The 22,726-nt window shown below is 50.5% G+C and overlaps 8 protein-coding genes across 8 annotated transcripts; 4 read left to right on the top strand and 4 right to left on the bottom strand.

The window, feature by feature from the left end:
* Nucleotides 1-797: 797 nt before the first annotated feature.
* VFPPC_14239 (carbohydrate-binding module family 48 protein) lies at nucleotides 798-4,399 on the bottom strand (the record flags this gene model as incomplete). The annotated part of the gene is made up of 3 exons (XM_018292008.1): nucleotides 798-2,363; nucleotides 3,986-4,136; nucleotides 4,377-4,399. 3 exons carry the CDS (start codon nucleotides 4,397-4,399, stop codon nucleotides 798-800), a joined length of 1,740 nt encoding a protein of 579 aa, XP_018142885.1.
* Nucleotides 4,400-6,909: 2,510 nt separating this feature from the next.
* On the bottom strand, nucleotides 6,910-7,890 carry VFPPC_07449 (endo alpha-1,4 polygalactosaminidase precursor; the record flags this gene model as incomplete). Its single annotated transcript, XM_018286303.1, has 1 exon — nucleotides 6,910-7,890. One exon carries the CDS (start codon nucleotides 7,888-7,890, stop codon nucleotides 6,910-6,912), a length of 981 nt encoding a protein of 326 aa, XP_018142886.1.
* A 901-nt stretch (nucleotides 7,891-8,791) lies between these two features.
* On the bottom strand, nucleotides 8,792-11,679 carry VFPPC_07451 (C6 transcription factor; the record flags this gene model as incomplete). Its single annotated transcript, XM_018286304.1, has 3 exons — nucleotides 8,792-11,071; nucleotides 11,221-11,245; nucleotides 11,501-11,679. The coding sequence occupies 3 exons, from the start codon at nucleotides 11,677-11,679 to the stop codon at nucleotides 8,792-8,794; spliced, it is 2,484 nt and encodes an 827-aa protein (XP_018142887.1).
* A 2,045-nt stretch (nucleotides 11,680-13,724) lies between these two features.
* On the top strand, nucleotides 13,725-15,286 carry VFPPC_07452 (mandelate racemase/muconate lactonizing enzyme family protein; the record flags this gene model as incomplete). Its single annotated transcript, XM_018286305.1, has 4 exons — nucleotides 13,725-13,797; nucleotides 13,852-13,885; nucleotides 13,961-14,109; nucleotides 14,190-15,286. 4 exons carry the CDS (start codon nucleotides 13,725-13,727, stop codon nucleotides 15,284-15,286), a joined length of 1,353 nt encoding a protein of 450 aa, XP_018142888.1.
* A 1,506-nt stretch (nucleotides 15,287-16,792) lies between these two features.
* On the top strand, nucleotides 16,793-17,677 carry VFPPC_07453 (short-chain dehydrogenase; the record flags this gene model as incomplete). Its single annotated transcript, XM_018286306.1, has 1 exon — nucleotides 16,793-17,677. The coding sequence occupies one exon, from the start codon at nucleotides 16,793-16,795 to the stop codon at nucleotides 17,675-17,677; it is 885 nt and encodes a 294-aa protein (XP_018142889.1).
* Nucleotides 17,678-18,064: 387 nt separating this feature from the next.
* Nucleotides 18,065-18,784, bottom strand: VFPPC_15949 (hypothetical protein; the record flags this gene model as incomplete). The annotated part of the gene is made up of 1 exon (XM_018293702.1): nucleotides 18,065-18,784. The coding sequence occupies one exon, from the start codon at nucleotides 18,782-18,784 to the stop codon at nucleotides 18,065-18,067; it is 720 nt and encodes a 239-aa protein (XP_018142890.1).
* Nucleotides 18,785-18,853: 69 nt separating this feature from the next.
* Nucleotides 18,854-19,078, top strand: VFPPC_15950 (hypothetical protein; the record flags this gene model as incomplete). The annotated part of the gene is made up of 1 exon (XM_018293703.1): nucleotides 18,854-19,078. One exon carries the CDS (start codon nucleotides 18,854-18,856, stop codon nucleotides 19,076-19,078), a length of 225 nt encoding a protein of 74 aa, XP_018142891.1.
* A 1,640-nt stretch (nucleotides 19,079-20,718) lies between these two features.
* On the top strand, nucleotides 20,719-22,139 carry VFPPC_07454 (TIGR01456 family HAD hydrolase; the record flags this gene model as incomplete). The annotated part of the gene is made up of 2 exons (XM_018286307.1): nucleotides 20,719-21,023; nucleotides 21,161-22,139. The coding sequence occupies 2 exons, from the start codon at nucleotides 20,719-20,721 to the stop codon at nucleotides 22,137-22,139; spliced, it is 1,284 nt and encodes a 427-aa protein (XP_018142892.1).
* Between the last annotated feature and the right edge of the window lie 587 nt (nucleotides 22,140-22,726).

Raw genomic sequence — 22,726 nt, forward strand, 5'->3', positions numbered from 1 at the left:
AAAAGAGAATTCTGTCCGATTTGTATGGATTCCGCGAGTTATATGCGATGGCAGCCACCGGATTGACCGAAGCAAGTCCCGGTACTCGAAATGGTGCTAAGCGCTAAGCATAGGATTCTGTAGCCTTAATTGCAGCTAGTCGCTTGAATTGCAACGTTAACAGAGCCAAAGGTGAGGCTGTCTCAGGATGGAGACGAAGACTAGACAACTGCCGGCGATGGAGCTGAAGCCGGCTTACTGTCTGTGCTACAATTGGTGGCAGAATCGGCACACGTAATTCGCAGACAAAATTGAACAATTTGTATGGTAGGATTGCGAATGGGTGCTTGCTGGAGCTGTGGTCGCAGGAACGAGAAATCAGTGAAGATAGCATCACGAAACATATCGCGGTGCAAACGGCAAGGCTAATTATATATGACTTTATTTATATCATCGAGGTATCCCCAACCCCAGCAATGATCTCGCATGTTGAGTCTCGTGACATTTCCAACAAGCCGATTGTACATGGATTCCATTCCCAAATCCAATGCTGAAACAAACACATGAAAATGAGTGGCATCGAAAATGATCGTCAAAATTAGGTATACGGCGCAACACCCTTGGGGCGCCAGGACAATTCCATGACCAATCTCTCTCTTTTTTTTCTCGCAGAAAGCTGAGGGGGAATCATTGACAACTGGTACAAAAGACATTCAACAAGCCAAAAACCATCACTGCAAATAGCACCCTAACATAAAGCCCCTCCCAATCCTCATTATCTTTGCAACATTTCCACAACCGGCAAGTACGATTTAGATTTATTTCAACTTGCTCTTGAGCTTGCTGAACATGACGCTCAGGCGGCTCTTCTTCTTCTCGTGAGCGGCACCACCCTCGGCAGGCTTGGTCTCAGTGCCATTGCCATTGGCAGCGGCGGTGGAAGTCGCAGGCTCACTGGCCTTGGTCTCGGCACCTGTTGCACCGTTGGCAGCAGGGGTGGTAGTTGAGGGCTCGGTGGTCTCAGTGGTAGCCGCGACAGGCGCAGCTTCGGTGGCCTTGGTCTCAGCCTTCGCGGGCTCGTCAACAGCAGGAGCTTTCTTGACTTCACTGAGCAACTCGCTCTCGACTTCCTTCTTCTCCTCAACGGCAGAGGTGCTTGCGGCAGCCTCGGGGCTCTTCTTAGCCTCGGCAATGGACTCCTTGACTTCCTTGGGGACCTCAGGGGAGACCTTCTCCAGAGGGCTGGCCTGCTTGTCGGTAGCGAGGGCAGTCTTTGCAGACTCAGGCAGCTTGTCCTTGACAGTCTCGGGAAGGTTCTTGTTGACAGTCTCGGCTGTGGCATTCTTGGCATCGTTCACAGCAGGAGTGGCATCCTCGGAAAATTTGGTGACAGCTGCAACAGCTGCGGCGACGGCAGCGCCACCGGTAGCGGCAGCAGCGCCCAATACGGTGCCAGTGTTCTCCTTCTTCTCGGTGCCGACGCCGGCGGTGCCAACAGAAGTAGCAGGAGCCTCAGGAACCTTGTCCTTAATCTCCTTCTCAACTTCCGCCTTCTCCTTGACCTCTTCGGGGACTGCAGAAGCCTCTGGGGCGACGCTAGCCTTCTCCTGGCTTTCCTTGACTACCTCGGGGACCTTGGACTCCAGAGGAACCTGACCAGCGAGGGCGGCAGTGGTAGAACCAGCACCGACAGAGTTAATGGTAGGGTTGGTAACGTCAGTCTTGTCACCCATAGGCAGGCTGGACTCGGGAATCATGGTGCCAGAGACCGGGGGAACTTCGGTGCTCAGAGCAGGGGCAGTGGGAAGAGCGTCGCTCTTCTCGTATGACTCCTTGTCGAGCTTGACGTGCTCGTTTACATTCTGAGAAGTAATGGAATCTGGGATCTTCTCACCAGGTGCGAGCTTGATGGGATTGCCAGTGCCAGCGGTAGCAGGTAGAGGGTTGACGCTGACAGTCTTGTCCTCCAAGTCGGCAGCCTCGTTAGAGGGAGTGACGGGGAAGCCTCCGGGGACGTCGGATGGAGTCGCAGTAGCTTCCGCAGACTCATTGACTTCGGGAGCTGCAGACTCAACGGCAGCGGCGACAGGAGCATCAGTGGCGGGGGCCGCCTCGGCAACGGTGGTGTCTGGCTGAGCCTCAGCGGGAGCTGCAGCGGCAGCAGGCTTGTTGGCGGCCTTGTTCTTCTTGTTGTTCTTCTTGCCCATTTCGGCGACGGTGGTGGATTCGGGGGTAACGGTGTTGATGAATGGCGCTGCGGCGAGAGCAGGCACCGATTTAGATTTGGTGAGGTCGTCGGGGGTTAAGAAGTTGTTGACGTTGCCCTCGTGGTCAGCTTCGTGCGGGTAGGACTCGTTGATGGTCCAATTATTATCGACGACAAACTACAAGGTGAAGAAAGAAGAAGCGGATTGAGTTAGCCACAATCTTGACCAACAGACGACAGAATGCGCGCCAATGGATCAAAAAAAGGATGACTAGACTGGGAGCAAAATGTGTGAATGACAGGTGGACATTGAGTGCACGGGGCGGGCGTGACGTGAGATATATGCAAGCGGGGAGGCTGGCGCAGCGCAAGTCATAGAAACAGACCAGACTTGACATGGACCAGACTGAACATGGAGCGAGAGAGCAAGGGGCTAAGAGCTGGCACTGGCTGATGCGTTGCTGCCGGTGGGTCTTGTGTCGTGTGCGGAGGGTTTTCACACCAAATTGGACTTTTTTTTTGCGACCAGTTGACCAGACACTTTGATGAGCCCTGCCTGCTCCAGAGTATTTTGGGGCCAATTTTGACAGGGCTTCCGTGTGTGTCAAGTGGTCGGCCTGGTCGAACTGGTCTGTGGTCGGTGGGTCGTTGGAGCTCGTATGGAGAATGTGCCTGCAATTGTATGCAGCACAAGGCGATTCGATGCGGTGATGCGAGTGTTGAGCTTTTTCATCCGGTCCCAGAACGGGTCCAGTTCGACCACAAGCTCAAGCCAGCTTCATCCTGATACAATTTTTGTCGTCGTGCTGTCCGGAGTCTTTGCTGCTCAATTGTGCAATCAATTGACCCCGTATGCAAGACATGCCTCATTGCTGATGGTGATGGTCGCAATTATCCCGGCACTGCCGTCATGTCATGTCGCCTTGTCGCTGGGGCTAATGCGGTCGACGCGCTGCCCTTCGACGGAACCAGCCAGACAACGGCGGATGCCCATCCAAGACATCCAAGACGACTCGGCGTCTGCAATGGTTGAGACGGGCCATTGTATGATGACGGGCGCCAGATTGGTACCAATTGGGGCACACCACCACCCAGATTCCATGTGCGCTTCCCGTCTTGATGACTTGGTCTCAGGTCGGAACTGTGACGGCGCTTTTGGCTGTCTCGTCTGTTGTCTGGGAACGCATTGACCGCATTCAGGGCTGCTCGATGCTTTGCAGCTCTCCCCATGGTGTTTCCGATGGATGCGGTCGCACAGCCAACGCATCACTCGCCCTTAGCACCGGCCCCCCCTTCCCAAGGCTCCTGCTGCAATTGTCCGAAGTGAGAGGAAATTGAATGCCTCCAATAGTGTTGGTAGGATGCAGTGGTCCCTGACCAGGGGGGGCAAATAATTTCCACGGGGAGCTGAAGATAATTTTGTCCCCAATATTGACCCGTTCGAACAACCCCTGCAGTTTGAGAGGGAAATGGGGCGCGCGCCATTGTCACAGGGTTTGAATTATACAATTTTCATTCCTTCTTCTGAGGAAAAGAAGCAACTGTTTCGATTCAACAATGGCGCATGTTCCAAAATTATTGCTCTCAATGTGCACAAATGACTCCATAGCCGCCACTATAGATGCTGTGTTCACGCGGGGTCGTTCTCGAAGTAGCTCGGCAAGCTCGGCAGCGCAGCGCAATTGCTCTCGTCGATCGATGAGTCGTCGCCCAAAGCTCCAAGCGCAAGTCCGGTTCGAAGTCGTGGGCAAGACAAAAGCAAGAGGAAAACCAGACTCGGAAAAATGAGAAAACACTCACCTTGTAGTAGATCTTGCTGGAGGCATCTTTTTCTGCGAAATCGACTGTTTTTTGAAAGGTGTTCCCTTGCTTGTCGAGCTTTACCGACTTAGTCCATCCATCGAAGGAACCAGTAACAAGGATGTCAGATACGTCGTCAGTAGGATTTTCCCTATATAGCGCGAGATTGAACCGGTTAGCCACTTGTCCAAATGAAAAGCCCAAATAAAAAGAACTCCCAAGTTATCAAGACCGGTGAAGAGCCCATTGCCACCTGTCTTGTAGCTCCAAATGCCAACATCGGCCGAATACTCGAGGCAGGCGCATCCAACCAGAGCGGGGGATTCGGGGAAGGAGCTTCATGAGCAGACACTGGACTATAGCAAGCCGGTAAGAGCTGGGTTGCACTTACCACTTGAACGTGTAGCTGCCCATGGTCGCGATTCGAACTTGACGAGGCGGATGAATGAATTTCTGCAGATAATGATTTTGCGACCAAACGCCTGCAAACGACAGGAAACAGGAAACCAGACAGATTTGATCCTTTTGCCTTTTGTTGGGAGGGTGTCACCTTTTAGTCATATACGTCTGGTCTGCTCTGGTTGCTATCTATGACCGAACCAGTGGCGGCGCAGGTGGCTGGCATCAAGCGGTCTGGTTGAACGGAGCTTGCTGAGCTTTCCGTCATTCTTGTTGCGTGATTCCCTCGCACATCCTTGGCCATGCATCTCGTTTCTGATAAGGCACCGAGCACGTACTAACGCAAGTGTTCATAGCCAGACCAAATGAGGCAATGGATGTTGCAGCCAACTGCTCATTGTTCCTCCATCCTTCGCTGCTTTTCATTTAGATCTCAAGACCTTTCCTAGCTTTCCAACGGTCCTTCAGTCAACATGAAGAAATACAGCAGATGAGGGATTAACAAGGTCACATCTATTACTATGGCGAGCTTAACCGGCCCTGATCAGACGAGACTTTTTTAGCTGGCGAACATCTTTGAACAAATTTTCTCGCCACCGACAACACACCACACCGAAGCTGCAATTACGGCCCGGCATCAGCTCAACTTGCTGAATCCTGGTTTTTCTGGTCTAGATTCAGTGGATGAGCCGACAAGGTAGTGGGCACAGCTCCGCTCGGCGTCGATATGCTCCACCCCTTAAGTAGCTTGAGGTCCAATGCCATTGTGGCCAGGACGTCGCTCACCGAATTGGGGCGATTACGGTCCGGCGTGAAGAGAAGAAAAAAAGCTGGGTTCCAATTTGAATAGCTTTTAGGATACGACATTGCCCATGATTCCCTTCCTGCGTCCATCAACTCAGCTTCCCCGCTCCAAGGATGCAAAACACCTCAGTTTCCAGTCCCATGATCCTGTACGCAGTGCAATGATGATCCAAGCTCTCGCTTGGCCAGGCGTCCCAAGACAAGACTCAGCTCCACGTATCTTGTCGGAGCTTTGAGACAACAGGAAAGCTATGGCCACGTTCCGATCTGGCACTTACAGGGCTACATTGGAAATTTCTAGTGGAGGCAACCAGTTCCCTGGCAAAGTGAGTGAGTTTGGACAAGAACGAGGCGCAAACGAATTTCGGCTCCGCTACGGGCGCTAGACCCAGCAGGGTTGTGGCCGTGAGACCACAGAATCCGCTTTCGGCAGTCCAAAGAATCACATCGAAGCTGGCTTGGAGAGCGGCGGTTGTTGAGGACACTGGAGATTTGTTCATGGACGAAACATGGGTTCAAGAAGGTACAATGCTATACTTAGCAGCAGACTCGCACCTTTCCTACCTACGCTCTTGACTTGGGAGATATATGGCTCTTTAGTGTGGTGCGTAATGTCCCAGCGTGATCCTAGCTTGCATTGACTGTAGCAGCAGCGTTGTTGATTCAGTGAGTTACTTTGTTTGCTCGCAGGTACTCTGATTACTGGAAAGCCTTAGACGATCCGCACGAAGTCATTTTCTTGATATAGAGTCCTTTCAATCCTTCTTGCCAGTCTCGTCCATTTCCAGGAACAGCAGCATATTGGAGTGTGTACAACACACGGCGTTCACATTTCTAGCCTGACAGTGTAAGTTCTTGGTATTGAATGCTCTGTTGACTGCTACGTGTATCCCTTCCAAGCTTTCATATAAATCAGGTTCTGTCAATGCGTCTGAAAAGGGAGGTTCGAACAGATTTGTCTGAGCACATGGACTGTGCATAGAACTACTTACTCGACGATTGTACTGCCAAGAGGCTGTATCTACAGTGGGGAGTCGGAAGTATTTAAACAAGGAAAAGGTCTCTAATATCGCGTTATATGCTGAGGAATATTAAGCTGTGTTAGTGTATACTTGGATATGTCTAAACGCTGTTTACCACAGACTGTATCCCTCACCAAGATGGCCAGTAGGTACGAAGCTAGCCTCGTGCGGCCCCAAGGAGCCTTTCCCTACTTGCTATATCGTTGGGTTTCTCAAAACTGTGAATCTTAACACTGAAGTTACTCGAAATATGGTACAGGTGAGGAACTGTCTCACCTGGCCTGTTCTAGCCGTCTAGCTTGAGTGTTATTGTAAAGGCTTTCTCCGATACATTTGACGAACAGGATATCATTTGGTAATGGCTTTCCCGCTGCCATTACGCTCTCTAGATATACAAACCCGTAACTACGGAAGACTCTACTTACTTCTGAGCCCTTAGCCAGCCCAGTACAGTGACACTTGATATCAACATCTTACACATTGGCCACGAGAAACAATGATCAAGATGAGAGGCCATAAACGACCTATATCACATCTGTCTATCACCATCTAAACCACACCAAGCATTCACCATAACCTCATCACAAAAGTAGTCAAGTCCCAAGATATATCACAACTCCTCAAACCCGATATGAACCAACCCCCCAATTCAACCAACACGCTCAAAAAACAACTCCCAAACTCCATGCCACCAAAAACCTACCCCTTCGTCTTGGTAAGATAACTCCTCCCATCACAATACCTCACCCACCCATCCAGTCCCATCTTCTTCATAACCTGACTAAAACCCTCACTCCCCGCCGACGCACCCTCATGCGCACAAATCTCCCTCGCCTTCTCATCATGCACATCCGGCGCCCCATCCGGATACTCAATATTAAACACCGGCTTCCCCTTCTTGATAAACTGCGCAAACGTCTCACACTCCTTCATCTGTACGCACTGCTCGTTGACGCTAAAGTCCACCACGTCAATCACATCTGGTATAATCTCGCCTGCGTTCTTCAGCCCAATCGACATGTTGTACTTTTTCGCTTCTCCCGCCAGAAATTTCACAAAGTCAATGGAATCTTGCTTCGTGAGGCCCACCCCGTTATTGACGAGATACCCATCCACGTTATCTGGGTCGATTGCGTCGCAGCCCTTCTCTGAAGCACTCTTGATGCGCTTGGCCATGATGGCTCTCACAGACGGAGAAGATAACTTGATCCATTTCTCGCCTTTCCAGCCTTTGAGATTGGCGCCAATGTCGGAGGCTTGGAAGTCGTTCTTGTCTGCGCGCCAGTCTTCGTAGGATCCGGCGCTGAAGTAGCATATTACGTGGGCGTTTTGGTGGTGGAGGAGGTCGATGGTTGAGGATGGGTTTTCGTAGAGGTCGATATCCCAGATGGGAACGGGGGGCGTTGACAGGGAGGATGGGTCGACGGGGTTGCCGAGGATGATCTGCCATGTCGTGTTTACGGAGGGCCGCCATGTCGATGTGCGTGTTGTGTTGGTGTTTGTGTCTGTGGGAGGAGCAACGTTGTCTGAGGATGATGATGAGTGATGCCGTGTGAGACCGACGCCCAGACCGACGCCAAGTGCAATCGCGACGGCAGTGATACTTCCTGCTATGGCGAGTTTCTTCCACAGTGGCCAGGGTTTGCTCATTGTTTTGGAAGACTTTTCCACGTCGGTCATTGTGTGCTGTGATGGGGAGTTTGTGCCCAGACTTGGGTCGGTTCTTCCAACCGGTGTTCGACTATTAAAATAGGGAAATTCGTAGCCACCATGCGAAGTCATCAGATAAGTAATACCTGTCTGCTCGTCTAATCAAACACACTCATCTAAACGAGCAAGTCGTCGAAATTGGCTGCCTGCCGTTAGCACAAGGCGCAGCAAGGGTCTGGATCCATTCATTCCAATAGTCAATTCTAGAAGGCAGTTTTTGCATCTTGACGGTTTACACTGCCGAGCGGTTTATTCCAAATACAGCCTGGGTTAGTTCCGGATTTAGCGTGGATGAGTTGAGCTTTGTCTCGAAAGTTTATTGCTGATTAGGCCCGATTTAGTTCTGGGGTTTGTTCGATGGCAACGAGATACGAGTTCTGTCTCTCAGCCAGAACAGTCAATTTGCCGTTATTGAGATTGGAAAATTGGGTATCTATTTTGCTCTCTTCTTTGTAATTGCTGTGCTTTCTACTTGTGATGGAATTCATCTTCCGGATGGGTTGCCACAATGGCCCTTCAAGTTCAATACCCTGCTTGAGATGGGCAAACTCGGTCTTTGGCCGAACGTGTTCAGACTAGTTGCTGACAACCACAACCAGACCAAGACAACAAGCATCGCCTCTGAAAACGCCGAAGCTTGTAGTGGCGCAGGCACATACAACCTGTTTAGATCTGACAAAGTTTCACAATCATCAGTCAACATGGTCTCTTCTTCACGTCGGTCTCAAGCCCAGTAAGGGTCATGTTGATGAAGACGTTGCCATATGGTTGTCCAACGCTGTCCCCCGTTTTGATAACCGACAACCTATAATACACCTGCCATGCCATCTGTCCATTCTCATATTGCCAAATTTTATTTCCAACGTCACAGCTACCCCGTAGCCATGAACTTGCCTCCATCCTGCTTAAATAGCCAATCGCTATTGGCATCCATCATGAAATTCGTAATATTAAATTCATTTGGCGCCATTTGAGCCTGGCCATTTTGTGTATCCATCCCAGTGTCAGGCCCCAAAGTCTGCGCACCCGAAAAGTTCTCACCTCCAAATGGCAGGCGAGGGACATTGAAAAAGTCAAACACATCCAGGTATTCCAACTCATTTGGTGCTGGTGTCCTGGACGGTGTGACACTAGGTAATCGGCTCATTGCCGTGGGACCAGCCCCGTGCCTTGGCTGCCGAGATATCAAGAAGTCAAGGTCGAAGGCCGTTCGTCGCATGTCCGCCAAGATTTTCACCGAGCTCGGGGTGACTCCGTCCCCCTTTTGCTCACTATCGCGATGCTCGTCAAGCACCCGCTGAAGAAGTCCACAGTATCTCGCCGCCACCGGCCAGTATCGACCCATTTCTCTCAGAGTGTCAACAAAGAAGCTGATTTGCGGTGCCAACTTATGCTCAACTGTAGAACCGTGCACGAGCAAAAGCCTTGCCGATACCCATATAGTCCAGGCAAAAGGCGGTCCCAGCTTGCTAATGAGACCATTCTGAACCACAAATTCTCCCAAAGCAGCAATATTCTCAACCGCGCCATGGCATCTTTGCGAAGCGCTATATGACGGAGTGAAGATGGGTGACCGCGTCGTGGGATATGCCGCCGACGAATGTAATCGAATCACTGCAGTGTGGTATGTGGCATGGAGCATCACCAAAACGCAATTCAGGTTCTTGTTTGGCGCTTGGAACAACTTCGTCATGTTGCCAAACTCGGGAGGCAGTCCAAATCTCCATGACGTCAACAAATTATCTAGTTCCTTGTATCGCAGCTGCCATTGCTCAACGTCACCTAAAGCACTAATGTCAACAGGCTGCTTGAGGAAGGTGTGGATCTTGGACAAGATGCCCAGGATCTCGATATAGTACGCAAAGGCTCCAAGGTTTTCCGGCTTGCAAATCTCTTGCGCAGGTAGCTCCCCATGGTGCTCCCTAGCCTTGAACCATTTGGTATCTACCCTTTGATTTCGCATCCACAGGTCGTCGCGGCACGGCAACGTTCGGTCAATTTCCTTGTCAGCCAAGGCGAACTCGAATGCAGTAGCAATTGTCGCATATCTATCGAGAAGATAGATCATCCAAAACAATCGTCGTCGTGATTCGTCGTCGATGAAGTCTTTTGGTTCCGGGAGAATCATTGCCCGCAAGGTATATATAGACGTGTAGCTTGGTGAGACCGTAAATGAGTTGCTCTCGACTGCCAACCCAAGCTGCACCACAGATCGTGTAATTAGTGCCAAAATGTTCCAGCCTGGTGGGCCGTTGCTGCTGCCAACAAGATCAAGCGCGATTATAACCAGTGCCTGAAGGGATTTGACAGATGTGTTCTCCATGCCGTAAAGCAGTACACGTTCTTTGCATGCTTTGTGATAATGCTCCCGCCGCTCATCAGTAAGCCTCGGGTCGGAAGAGTAGCGCATCGTCGTCGCCACAATGGCATGCAGGAGAATTCTATCAGTCTCCTGAAGTGTTGATGGCCCAAATAGTGAGTCGAGTGTGGTTTTTCGGTGGAGGATTGGGCACCACGTGTTGATATGCTTGAAGTAAAGGTCGACGAGAGCGTAGAGAAGATCGTAGGGAGGCATGTCTTGGTCAGGTGGTGTTGACCCCGCTGCTTGTGCCAGGTGGCCAGATGGTGATTGCATTGGAGCCTGATTTTGATAATATGCTTGTCCTCCTGGTGCAGAAGATTGAATGGGTGGTATCTGCTGCGGCGCGGATAGCCCTCCCATTGAGCCTTGATGGTGGAAGCTATCAGGCATACCTGGATGCTGAGGCGCATTGAAATCGACATTTTGTGATGTCGGGGTGAAGCTTGATGTCTTTTGAACAAACATGCTATTATCTCCTTGTGGCGTGGTAATGGGTTCTGAGGTTCGGTATATGTGAGATGAGGCATCTCTTGGCGTACCTTGATCACTTGGTAGACTGGGATTGCTGTTCCGCATGCTCGCCGCAACATTCAGCTGTGGATTTGAGGCAAGCGCATTTTGAATTATCTCAGAATGAGACTGCAAGATAGCCTCAAGCTTGTCCATTCGCTCTTGGAGCTCCTTGCCAAAGCCAGCTCTCAGCCCGGGACGCCTTCGCTCCTTGTATTCGCAAATCGCCCCATTGCGAGCGCACCATCCGCAGGACGGCTGTCCGCGGTCACATTTCACCTGTTGGAGGTGAGAGTCAGCAAATGTCTAATTCATGATTTGGATGACACTGTTCAAGAAATAAACGTGTTGTCAAGCTCCGACAGCTGTACTCTATAGGTCCCCTAGGCTCGATGCGGTGGGGTCAAGAATAGCTTCGCAGCGCTCACCTTTCTTTGTTTGCAGAGCTCGCATCTTGGTATAACAATGTCAGCTTTTGATTCCGAGGGTTTCTCGTCTGAAGAGGCATGTGACGACATGAAAGCAACAGAGATAGAGACATCAAAATATTACAGATAAAGGCACAGATATGAAAATGCAAGTGGGGATCAAATGTGGGAATGGCAGGCCGATTCAGTAGCAACCGAAATCCAGACCCGAGACCGCAGGGGCAAAGGGAATGTGACCAAAATGGTGAGATATCAGATTCAGGATTAAGATTGCACGTACGAAACTGAGGTAGGTCGCTTGCGCTTGCCAGTGTGAGTAGAGCCATCGTTGTCATGCTCGTCATCGCTGTGGGAGTCGCTGTCAAGCTCGGGCTGTTGACGTGCAATGACCGAGGGGGCAGCTGAAGCTGAAGTGGATGATGGTGATGGTCCCTTGACTCCGCCAGAGCCGTGCTGCATCTTCGCAACGACGGGTTCAGAATCCCTCCGCTTCCAGCCAAGAGCGACCCGTGTTGAATCAATTTTGTGAAACACAATGTTCCGCCCAATATCTGCAGTTGAGTCTATTGGGCCAAGATTGACTGCACGGGTTGTTGTTACGGCGAGGCAGTGTGGAGCGAGATGTGGAAGCGAAACATTCGGGACAAAGTCGAGCGACAGGAGGAGATGTGCTTTACAGTATTATTATGCCGAGGAGAGGTTGCTTCTTGTGCTCAATGTTGAGGACTGCGGATTGGTTGAAGACAGACCAGGACTCGTGGCAGATGGACCCCAATAATTCCAAGACCCGCAAGCAGGCTATTGCTTGTGTGGCTCGTCAGCTGAAGAAATGTCGGCGTTGGTGAGCTTTGGTTGATTATTGAAACTCTCCTACAAACCCATGGAGGGAACGGAGGCAACGGAGGCAACGGAGACAATAGCAAAGTCACGCGACTTTTCTGGCGACGGCGGCGTTTGAGCCCTCGCATGAAAATGGCAAACGAAGCCGGAGGATCAACACGGCTTACGCTGCGTTGAGTGTTTGGACGAGACAGCTTTCGGGGGTTCCATGAGCTGGCCAGTTGACGTTGTTGGTTGCCAATAGTTGACGACTATTGTGGAGGGGAAGCCAGCCACAGGCAAGGCTGCCAACCCGTCAAGTCCTGGAGCTGCCTGCAGTGGAGAACAGGGTTGTCTGAAGGACCGCCATCATGATCTGGGGAGGGTAGTACAAGAAAACGAATGAGCCACTGCCATGATGGGCGGCCATGAGGGTTTGATCAAACAGTCAGTCAATCTAGGCGTTTTGTGGGAGCTTCATGGCTTTGATGGCTCGGCGGAGCTCCGGGTAATTGATTATTGCCGGTGAACGGTTTCTGCTCCCCGAAGGAAGGAGCAATGGGGGTCATGGAAACCTGGCAAGGATCTGTTGCGTGTCTTCTATTTCCAGATTCAATGCTCAGCCCAGGCCCCTTTCTGGTACTTTGTAGATTGATATGCATTTTCATCTGCCACAAAAATGTGTCCGTCACCCCTCTGCCTCCGACATGCCTGTTTTTTGACACGTTGCTGCCAAGAAGGCAGGCACCCTGTCATTCAATATCTCTGGCCAAGGCAGTGGAGAAGGAACCCCCCGTCGCACCCCAGTTTCCCCAGCTCGAACTAGAGTTGTGCTGGATCTTGATGGGTTGTACTGGTGGGTGAGTGATCAGCTTCGACTCGGGTCATCAAAGCAGCTTCCGCCTGTCGAGTCGAATCCCGTATGTCTCAGGGAATAATACGATTGAATATTGCGGATCTGATAGACGACAGCGACATTGCATTAAGATGCATTGCCATGTGGCATCTCCTCATGTCGTGTGCACAAAATCTTGCATCGACCTGCAGGCCCCCAAGCGACACCCGATGTTTCAAAACGAATCTTGCCTCCTTGGGGTCATCTGGATGTTGGCAGAAACCACAACACCTTCATCGAGGAAAATAAAAATTACCCAATTGGTTCAATAAGTTCTGTCTATGTCGATTGGACTGGTCTAGCAGCACATTGGGACTCGCGTGTCTGCAGCCCATCATGCAAATCCGTCAAGTGTGGAGAACTGTGTCCCCAAGAAACCCCAAAGATTGGAGCAAGTGGGCTGCAAGGACAGATGGTGAGGCGCCGAATTTCGCTGTTTCGTGCCATCGGGGCATTTATACCCGAAGGGAGAATCTTGCACATTGCATCGTCACTTGGCTTTTCGCGGTTTTTTGTTCTAGCAGCTGCCTTTCCCCGCTATCTGCAGCTGCAAGATTGTACGACAATTACACGGCAACCATTGCATCGTTGTTTGGTTGACGTGAAATCCATCTATTGCCGACCCTGCATGCCGGGTATTGCGGATTTCTGATGGGCCGGCCAGCTGCACCTTGAACTTCTTTGCGTCGCCATATATTGCCTGGACAGGACGCATATTTTCTTCTTCATTACAACTACCTCCGTTTTCTCTCGCCCTATCTCGGGACCCTATACGATTACAGTTGCAGCAATGGCGTCGGGTGTTCGGCAGTTTCCCACGATCAAGGCCATTCGATCATATGTGATTGGCGGCGTCGGATCAGGTACGAGATGAGTAGGCCCGAAAGGACTCGCAATTGCTAATTGTTTAATGACAGGAGGTGATTATCATAATGTCAAAGGTGGTCACTGGTAGGACAGATCCGTGTTATACGCGTCGTGGAATATACCGTGGAGGCCGCAACAACTGACTTGACATCCTGCTAGGCTTATTGATAGCGATATTTCCACTCCATGCTCAATATGGGAGCAGTATCGCAAGTCTCGAACCAGCTGGGGAATCAACGTGCTCGGATCGTTCTTGGTGGAAATCGAAGCATCTGATGGCACAGTTGGATTTGCCACTGGGTTTGGAGGTGAGCCTATTACACCCTTTTCGAAAAAACTCCACGCACGTCTTATGCCGAGAAGCGTCATCAAATACTGACAGTTTCAGGCCCCCCGGGATGTTGGCTCATTCATCAGCATTTTGAACGCTTCTTAATCGGCGCAGACCCTCGCAACACCAACCTCCTTTTCGAGCAGATGTATCGGGCGTCCATGTTCTATGGCCGAAAGGGTTTACCTGTCGCCGTCATCTCAGTTATTGACCTTGCCATATGGGATCTGCTGGGAAAGTTGCGAAACGAGCCCGTCTACCGTCTTATCGGCGGCGCCACCAAAGAACGCATAAACTTCTACTGCACCGGCCCCCAACCAACTGCCGCCCGAGATATGGGTTTCTGGGGAGCGAAGGTTCCATTGCCGTTTTGCCCTGAAGAGGGTCATATCGGCCTTCGCAAGAACGTCGAATTTCTTCGAAAGCACAGGGAATCGGTTGGTCCTGATTTCCCCATCATGGTTGACTGCTACATGAGTCTCAATGTGTCCTATACGATTCAACTTGTTGAAGCATGCAAGGAGCTCAACATCAACTGGTGGGAAGAATGCCTGTCGCCAGACGACACAGACGGCTTTGCACAAATCAAGCGTGCGCACCCAACAGTCAAGTTCACCACGGGCGAGCATGAATATTCTCGATACGGATTCCGCAAGCTCATCGAGCCACGAAACCTGGATATCATCCAGCCCGACGTCATGTGGCTTGGTGGCATGACGGAGCTGCTCAAAGTTGCAGCCATGGCTGCTGCATACGATATTCCAGTCGTGCCACATGCCAGTGGTCCGTACAGCTACCACTTTGTTATCTCCCAGCCCAACACGCCATTCCAAGAATACCTAGCCAATTCTCCCGATGGAAAGAGCGTGTTGCCAGTTTTCGGAGACTTGTTCATTGACGAACCTATCCCAACCAAGGGGTACCTGACGACGGCAGACTTGGATAAGCCTGGGTTTGGACTGACCATCAATCCTGCTGTGAGAGCAAAGTTGATTCCAGCGAGTAATTTGTTGACTCCCACGCCGCTGGGCATGCCAGCACCAGAGGTTGACGGCGCGCGTGAGAAAGAGAATGGCGACTTGAAGCATGCAAAGGTTAATGGAACGAAACACGAGAACGGACTGGTGGGCATGATTGAAAAGTTGACGACTTAGGTTTGTGGGCAACATATACCATGACTGGATGAATTACATTTTATACTGCGTCTTCAGAATGAAGAATTGACTTGTCACCATGAGATGTTCCACTTGTGTACTGTGGAGAATAAAATTATATTGTTCAGGTACAACAATGTATTTCTTTGCTTTAAATTCGAATCATAATGCCCGTTTTTGGAGTTCTAGTACCCTCAGAGTCTTGGTGGTGCTATTCCTTAAGTATGTGAAACGTCAACATTCGGCGTCTAAATCGAACCTACCCGGTACAGAAGTGGCAAATTTACCAACATTTGAAACCTCAAGGTTAGCACTCTCCACTCTCAGACGTTCATGAGTAAGTCGCACCAAGTAAGAAATTTCGACTGCTGTAAAAGTTTAACTTGTTCCTATTTACTCCATGGTGCTTCCTGTGGACTACGCACCCAAGCTACGATTTGAAAAGCTCACAAACAGAAATCACTGGGAAAGGTTTCAGGAAGTATCCTCTATCAAAAGCATTCTCGTAGATTGACCCATCACCAACCCAATCCACAAATAGCCAGCAATTCAATACACCACCAAGAAACAGTAGCCATGCATCGTGAACCCTGCCGTGGGACCAGTGGACCTACTAATTCTTCAGCATCCACCCACTGGATTCACTCCCCTACCCAAAATCGTGAGATAAACGGTGGCCGTTAATACTCACGATAACTCTGGTAACCGTACCGTTCAGCCCATGTGTTGGAAAACGGTGGAAAGACAGCGACAAGCATCTCACAATGGGTCGGATCACCCACCGTGCATGAGATCGTGAGTGAACATGTAGTTTACTTTGGTGTTTATCACCCGCCTACTGTGCTAGTACGATTTTCGCCAACAAGCTCGGTAGATGCCGTAGCGGCAGGGCAGAACCAACAGCACTTTGGTTGTTGAAGGTGCAAATGTGGCGGGCTTGGCTGCTCGCTGGGAGATGTGCCGAAGGTTTTGAAGGTCGGAGATTTGTTCCCGCCCCTCCTGGTTTTGTTGGTCGGAATCGTGGGAAGAATACTCAATTGAAGCTATTGATGGGCCGTCGTGGTGCAATAAATTCGGTGCTGTGTCTTCCTCGTTTTTTCTTTGACTTTTGCTCAAATTTCGAGGTTGGGTCTATTTAGTTGCCATTACGCGCAATTTCTTGGTGGGAAAAAAAAAGCCCTTCTGTCGTCATCGGCGCCGCCATCATCTGGCTTCTCTACTTTCATCTTGACCTTGGACTCATTACCGACGTAACTCAGCTTCACTGCAATCAATACGCCGGCCATCTCATCTGGACGACTACCACCACGGTTGGAAGTATTGCGCGCGACAAAGCAACCTTTGAGCTCGAGTCGCATCGACCCCTCCCCCACCTGCTACACAAAAAACGTACGTACATGAGCATCCACATCGTTTCTTTCGTGTTTACTCACAAAGCACGGCAAAGGCACACCATAAACACGCCGGAAGCGGGTCTTTCGAACTATTCACAGCTCTGACATCATCATGCCTTTTGTCGGGCTTCTGGCTGGTAAGACGGCCATCATAACGGGCGGAACGACAGGCATCGGCCGTGCCATTTGTCTCGAATTCCTGCGCCAGGGTGCCAACGTGGTGGTCAATCACTTGGGATTGGAGAAAGATAAGCAGCATTTGGACTCCCTTATTGCTGAAGCCGAAGCCCTCTCCGCTCCGTCGTCATCAGCTTCTGGTCAGGCAGGCGAAGGAACATCTGAGGTTGTCGGCCGTTTGGCGTCATCGACCAGAGTAGTTGGGACACTTGCACATGTAGCCGGTGATGTGAGAGATCCGGAGACGGCAACCAAGCTTGTCGCTGCAGCAGTTGAGCATTCGGGCGCCGCCAAGCGACTAGACATCTGCGTTTCCAACGCCGGTGTCTGTACTTTTGCAGACTTTATGACCTTGTCTCCGGACCTATTCGAGACTACTGTCCGTACTAATCTTGGCGGCGCATTCTACGTTACACAGGCTGCTGCTCGTCAGATGGCTCTGTATCAATCCCCTACAGGAGGTAGTATTATTGGTGTATCGTCTATTTCCGCTCTTGTAGGAGGAGGAGAGCAGACGCATTATACGCCAACTAAAGCTGGGATTACCAGCTTGATGCAGAGCACCGCCGTTGCTCTCGGGAAGTACGGTATTAGATGTAACGCTCTTTTGCCTGGCACAATACGTACGCAGTTAAACGAGCAAGACTTGGCAGACGATGCCAAGAGGAGTTATATGGAAGGGAGGATCCCCTTGGGGCGGACTGGTGTACCATCGGATTTGGCTGGTCCGGCTGTCTTTTTGGCTTGCAACGAACTGAGCAGCTATGTGACTGGTGCACAGTTGTTAGTTGACGGCGGACTGTTTGTTAATCTACAGTAGTTTTCAACGAGTGTATGACAACTCTGAAAGCCTGCTTTCTTAAAAACATGTGAAGGGCACATCTTTTCATGTTAGTGATACGTGGCAAGAGAGGAGAGTACTCTGACCTGCTGGTGGCTGAGAATAATAGCCCTTTGTCTGTATCTCAGATCCACGGCACCGAAACCATGCCGCACACACAATGCGCCAAAAAGGGCTGAACATGCAAAGGCGATGATCTCACCCTTACTGCAAACCAACAGCATCAAACGGGTGGGGCAGGTTTGAAAAGTCCGCATATTCCATAAGAGGCAACCCGCCGAGCAGTTGAAAACGCCATCCCACGCGTCTTGGCTGATCCCCCAGTGATAGAATGGGCGGCAAGAACAGACATTGGATGGAATGGTGTCAAAAGTAAAGTGAGGAGGGGGGAGAACAGGGGACCTTGAAATGCCGCAAAATTGAACAAATTTGACAAAGATGCTCAACATGTGTAGAGCATCTACACACCATCGAAAGGAAGTCGGGTTGATCAGTCGTCTTTGCGCACATCAGTGTACTGTACGTCTGACTACACTTCTCCATTCCAATAGAAGGGCTAAGAGATGAGTCTAAGCTTGGCCATTTCTCGCAGGTTGAGACTAAAACGAGTACGCTTGTAGTAAAGTCGTCATGGATTGATGCTGGGCGAATGGCTCGGTTACCCGACAAATGGGCTTCAGTTCGGGAGCTGAGAGTGAGATGTGGCACTGTTATTTTTGTAAATCGAGGCGCCTTAATCTGTGAAACGACGTCAGTTAGTGTGAGACGTCCATGGCTGATGATTCTGGCAGGATATAATGCAATTTTGACATTGCAGCTCAACAAGCCCAACCCACGAGATGCCAAAGCATGGGCGTTCCAACTTTTAAAGTTTGACAAGAATGGATCGTGACGGTACGGTGGAGCTTGGAACATCGTGTACAATCCTACCGTCTTCTTCGAAGACCTCTTTCCACCGTACCGTATCGTGTCGTTCGTTATCGTATCTCTGTTATCGTGTGTTGACCCAAGTCGACGAGTCGTGGAGTCACACAACTCCGGGGTACTTGGTGGGACACAGAAACTACTGCGGGACAAAGGTTCCATCTTCTCACCAAAGACACCGTAGCCGCTGCTGTAACTACCGTCTTACCGCCGGAGCCCGACAGTTTCCGTATGCTGCCAAGCCGCACGGCATCCGGCGCAGGGGATGAGATGGTGGTGAAACTGCAGCAGTACGGACAATCATCCGGCAGCGAATGGAAAGGCGAAACCGTGAACGAAATTTCATTTCCACCGACATTTTACCTGCAGCATGTACCCAGGTACTTTGGTACATTCTCTCCTCTCTTGAGAACCGTTGGCAGGCGTTGCACAACGGAAAGGAACTCTCCTGCGTAACTTCCAAGCCTGTGAAAAGATGGAAATCGAAGGAAGGCATGGACCCGCTAGCGGAGCCGAGCACGGTGACTGATAGGCCTTCGGACCGAAAAAGTGGGAATTTCCTGACGTCACTGTGGGCCGACAGACCGGTGACATGCGGCCGAAGATGCCTCTGCCAGGTGCTGGCTCTTTCCGTCTGGGCAATGTTGCGCGGATTAACCAGATAGCGGCGTTTCCTGTCGCACCGAAGCAAAACATGACACAGGACTCTTCTGAGTTCTGACTGCAACCAACCATCACCACCGTAATCTTCTCGTTCTGTATTTAACTGTGGAACCGCTACTGTCTATATCTTGCAAGGATTTGGCGATCCACGACTCGTCTCAGCCAGTGAGCAAATCGGCCACTCCCTATCACCGTTTGTAATTCGTTCACGCAGATGCCAAGACCCAGGAAACGAAACCAAGATAGCCTCAGCCAGCTCAGCCAGCTCCCTGACGTGACATGAATGTGTCTGGTCCAAAAACTTTGCTCCACAGTCACAGTCACCATCGCCAAAAGTCCACGTCCCATGTTCCTTGTTGGGTTATGACAACAAGAATGAAGTACAACTGTGGAGATACTTCATCTTTGTCCCACGACAAGTTCTGAGAAACCCGCGAGATACAACGTCATGGCGCTCAGCCACCAGTTTCGCCTCACATGTGGATAGGCACAAGGGCCGTATTCCGTACCTTTTAGGTTACTCTGAACCATGGCACCGCCAGACCGTTGGTATCATATCACTGACGAGTTACGTCGTTGTACGGAACAATCTGTCTTGATGCTGTGCAAGCCAACCAGCTTCAAAGCCATGCCATGCCGACTGCTTCACACCATCTCTGAATCTCGCCGTCGCCCCTGTCCTGCCAGGGGCCGAAAATCTTTCACCGCCCGAGCCGCAAGCCGAAGATTTATCTTATGCTTGATACGTACCATGTCATGGCATACCAAGCTTGATAGCCTCAGTTTGCAGAAGAGGCCACTTTGGAAGTGATAGTTTTTCTTAGTGCAAGGCGAATAATTCAGGGTGGAAGACACTGGATGCCTGACGTCCGATACGGTGGGTTCTATGACTTGCTGTAATATCAGCAATAACAGGGTCTGTATCGTAGCTACGGGGTCTGTTCCTTTGCTCTCACCAGAGATATGTCATCGTACTCCAAAGTTTTCAGTAAAGTGGAACCACGATGTGGATAGTCAGGTCCACGCCGTCGCCTTCGCTACAGCCATTCGCATGTCCCTGAATGGGCAGATTCTCTCTAACACGTTCCACTCTCCATAGAAACTCGGCCTGGGCGAACGACAACTTTTGCAACAAGTGGGTTTTTCGCGGAGACACACATGTCAGACGTTGCAGTAACAACTCGAGGGGAGTCGCAACAGTAGAATCTTCAAAGACTATAAAGGCACTCTCATCCTCCCACCGTTCATGACGGTAGATCCCAACTTCAACAACAAACATTCACACCCATACTCCTTGATCCTTCTCCACAACAAGAAGTTCGAGTTTCCACCTCCTTGTCAGAAAGGCAAGAAGAAGAAACACGATCTCATTTCTGTATCACTGAGACAACTCGATTACTACAGCACGACCACAACATATCACAACCACCAAGATGGCACCATCCCAACAGGAAGCACAGTTCTACCAAACTGTCCAACAAGCCAAGAAGGTCTTCGATGATTCAGTTTCCGTGCCTTCAACCACACCCAGCTCCCCCGAGCTCTCCTCAGACAGTTCTCGAGCCAGCATTACTAGCATTGAGACTCCCTCATCACCACTTTCTCCTTCCACAGTCGCCGACTCCTTCGTCTTTGCTTTTGACATTGATGGCGTTCTCGTCCGTGGCGGCAAGGCCATCCCCGAGGCTATTCAAGCAATGAAGGTGCTCAACGGTGAAAATGAATTCGGTATCCATGTGTAAGTGTAACCCTCGATGGCACCCTGGTGGTTCCACCCCCGGATTCTGGTCCATAAAAATCAAGCCCACCAAGGTTCCATCGTGACCTTTTTCAGTGTTGCACATATAGAATTTGATTAGCTAACACTCCTGGCAGACCTCACATCTTCCTCACCAATGGAGGCGGCAAAACCGAAGAGGAACGTTGCGGCGATCTCTCACGCCAACTTCTCCAGGATATCAAGCCTGGCCAGTTCATCTGTGGTCATACTCCTATGCGAGAGATGGCTGAGAAATACGGCACTGTCCTTGTGGTCGGCGGCGAAGGCGAAAAGTGTCGCGAAGTTGCCGAAGGCTATGGTTTCAAGGACGTCGTCACCCCTGGCGATATCATCAAGCATGACTCTGCTACCACTCCCTTCCGAAAGCTCACCGCTGAGGAGCATGCCAACTCCCGTGCCCGAGACTTTGACGAGGTCGTTATTGACGCCGTCTTCGTCTTTGCGGACTCCCGCGATTGGGCAGGAGATATCCAGATCATGCTTGACCTTGCCATGTCAAAGGGTGGACGCCTGTCATCTCGCAGCGAGACTTTTGACGAAGGCCCTCCATTCTACTTCTCCCACAATGACGTTGTCTGGTCTGCCGCCCATGAGCATGTTCGTCTTGGCATGGGTGCCCTCCGCCGCATGTTTGAGGTTACCTTCAACGACCTCACCCAGGGTAAGGGCAAGCTCAACACACACGCTTTTGGCAAGCCTCAGGTTCCTACCTTTGAGTTTGCTTCCCGCCTCATGAGCCAGTGGCGCCATAGCCAGCACGGTATTTCTGAAGCTCCTCAGACCGTCTACTTTGTTGGCGACACTCCCGAGAGCGACATTCGTGGCACCAACGCCGTCAACAAGAAGGCTGAAAACGACTGGTACAGCATTCTTGTCAAGACTGGTGTTTACCAAGAGGGTACCGAGCCCGCCTACAAACCCCGTGTCACCGTGGACAATGTCCTTGATGCTGTCAACCACGGAATCCAGCGAGAGATGCGCAAGAAGCTAGCTACTTCGCTGAAGCAGAGCATCGAGCAAGTCAACACTGAGGCTGCTATCGTTGACACCGAGGCCGACCCTATTGTCGTATGATCGGACCATCGAAGACCTTTCTTGGAAAATTGTTGGAGTTACGGTTTATTCATTCAACTTGCATTGCGAGCATTGCCATTTGTCACGGAATTAACGAATTTTACTTTTTGTTGTTTGGAACAATTTACATTCTACTTTTCAGCACTAGATTGCGAAAGACTAAACATAGACCGTCCGATAGAGATGCATTTGCTCTTGGTCTGGTTACGTTATTTTTATATACCTGATGCAACACCTTATACCCTGATGAGCATCACATCTAAATAGATAAAAAACGGAATAGAATTTTCAAAATCAATTTGAGGTTTTCATGATTGTGAATGTGCCGTGTTAAATATGTCAAGCTCATGTAAAGTCAGACTCTGAGCCGTGCGACAAGTCACTCAACTCCAGGTCAAGGAACCCTAGAGATAATGCCTATAGTACCCGTTGAGTTGTTTGACCCCGACGCATTACGGACGAATATGGCATCCCGAGCACCATAGGTCAATGTACACTACGTCGTCGTGCATATGCATGTCAGGCGGGGTGCATTGGCGGAGGGCACATTACGTAGATGGAAGTAATTTTTGAGGCATTCAAAAGTC

The sequence above is a fragment of the Pochonia chlamydosporia genome, chromosome 4 (assembly GCF_001653235.2).
Source record: "Pochonia chlamydosporia 170 chromosome 4, whole genome shotgun sequence".
Lineage (NCBI taxonomy): Eukaryota > Fungi > Ascomycota > Sordariomycetes > Hypocreales > Clavicipitaceae > Pochonia > Pochonia chlamydosporia.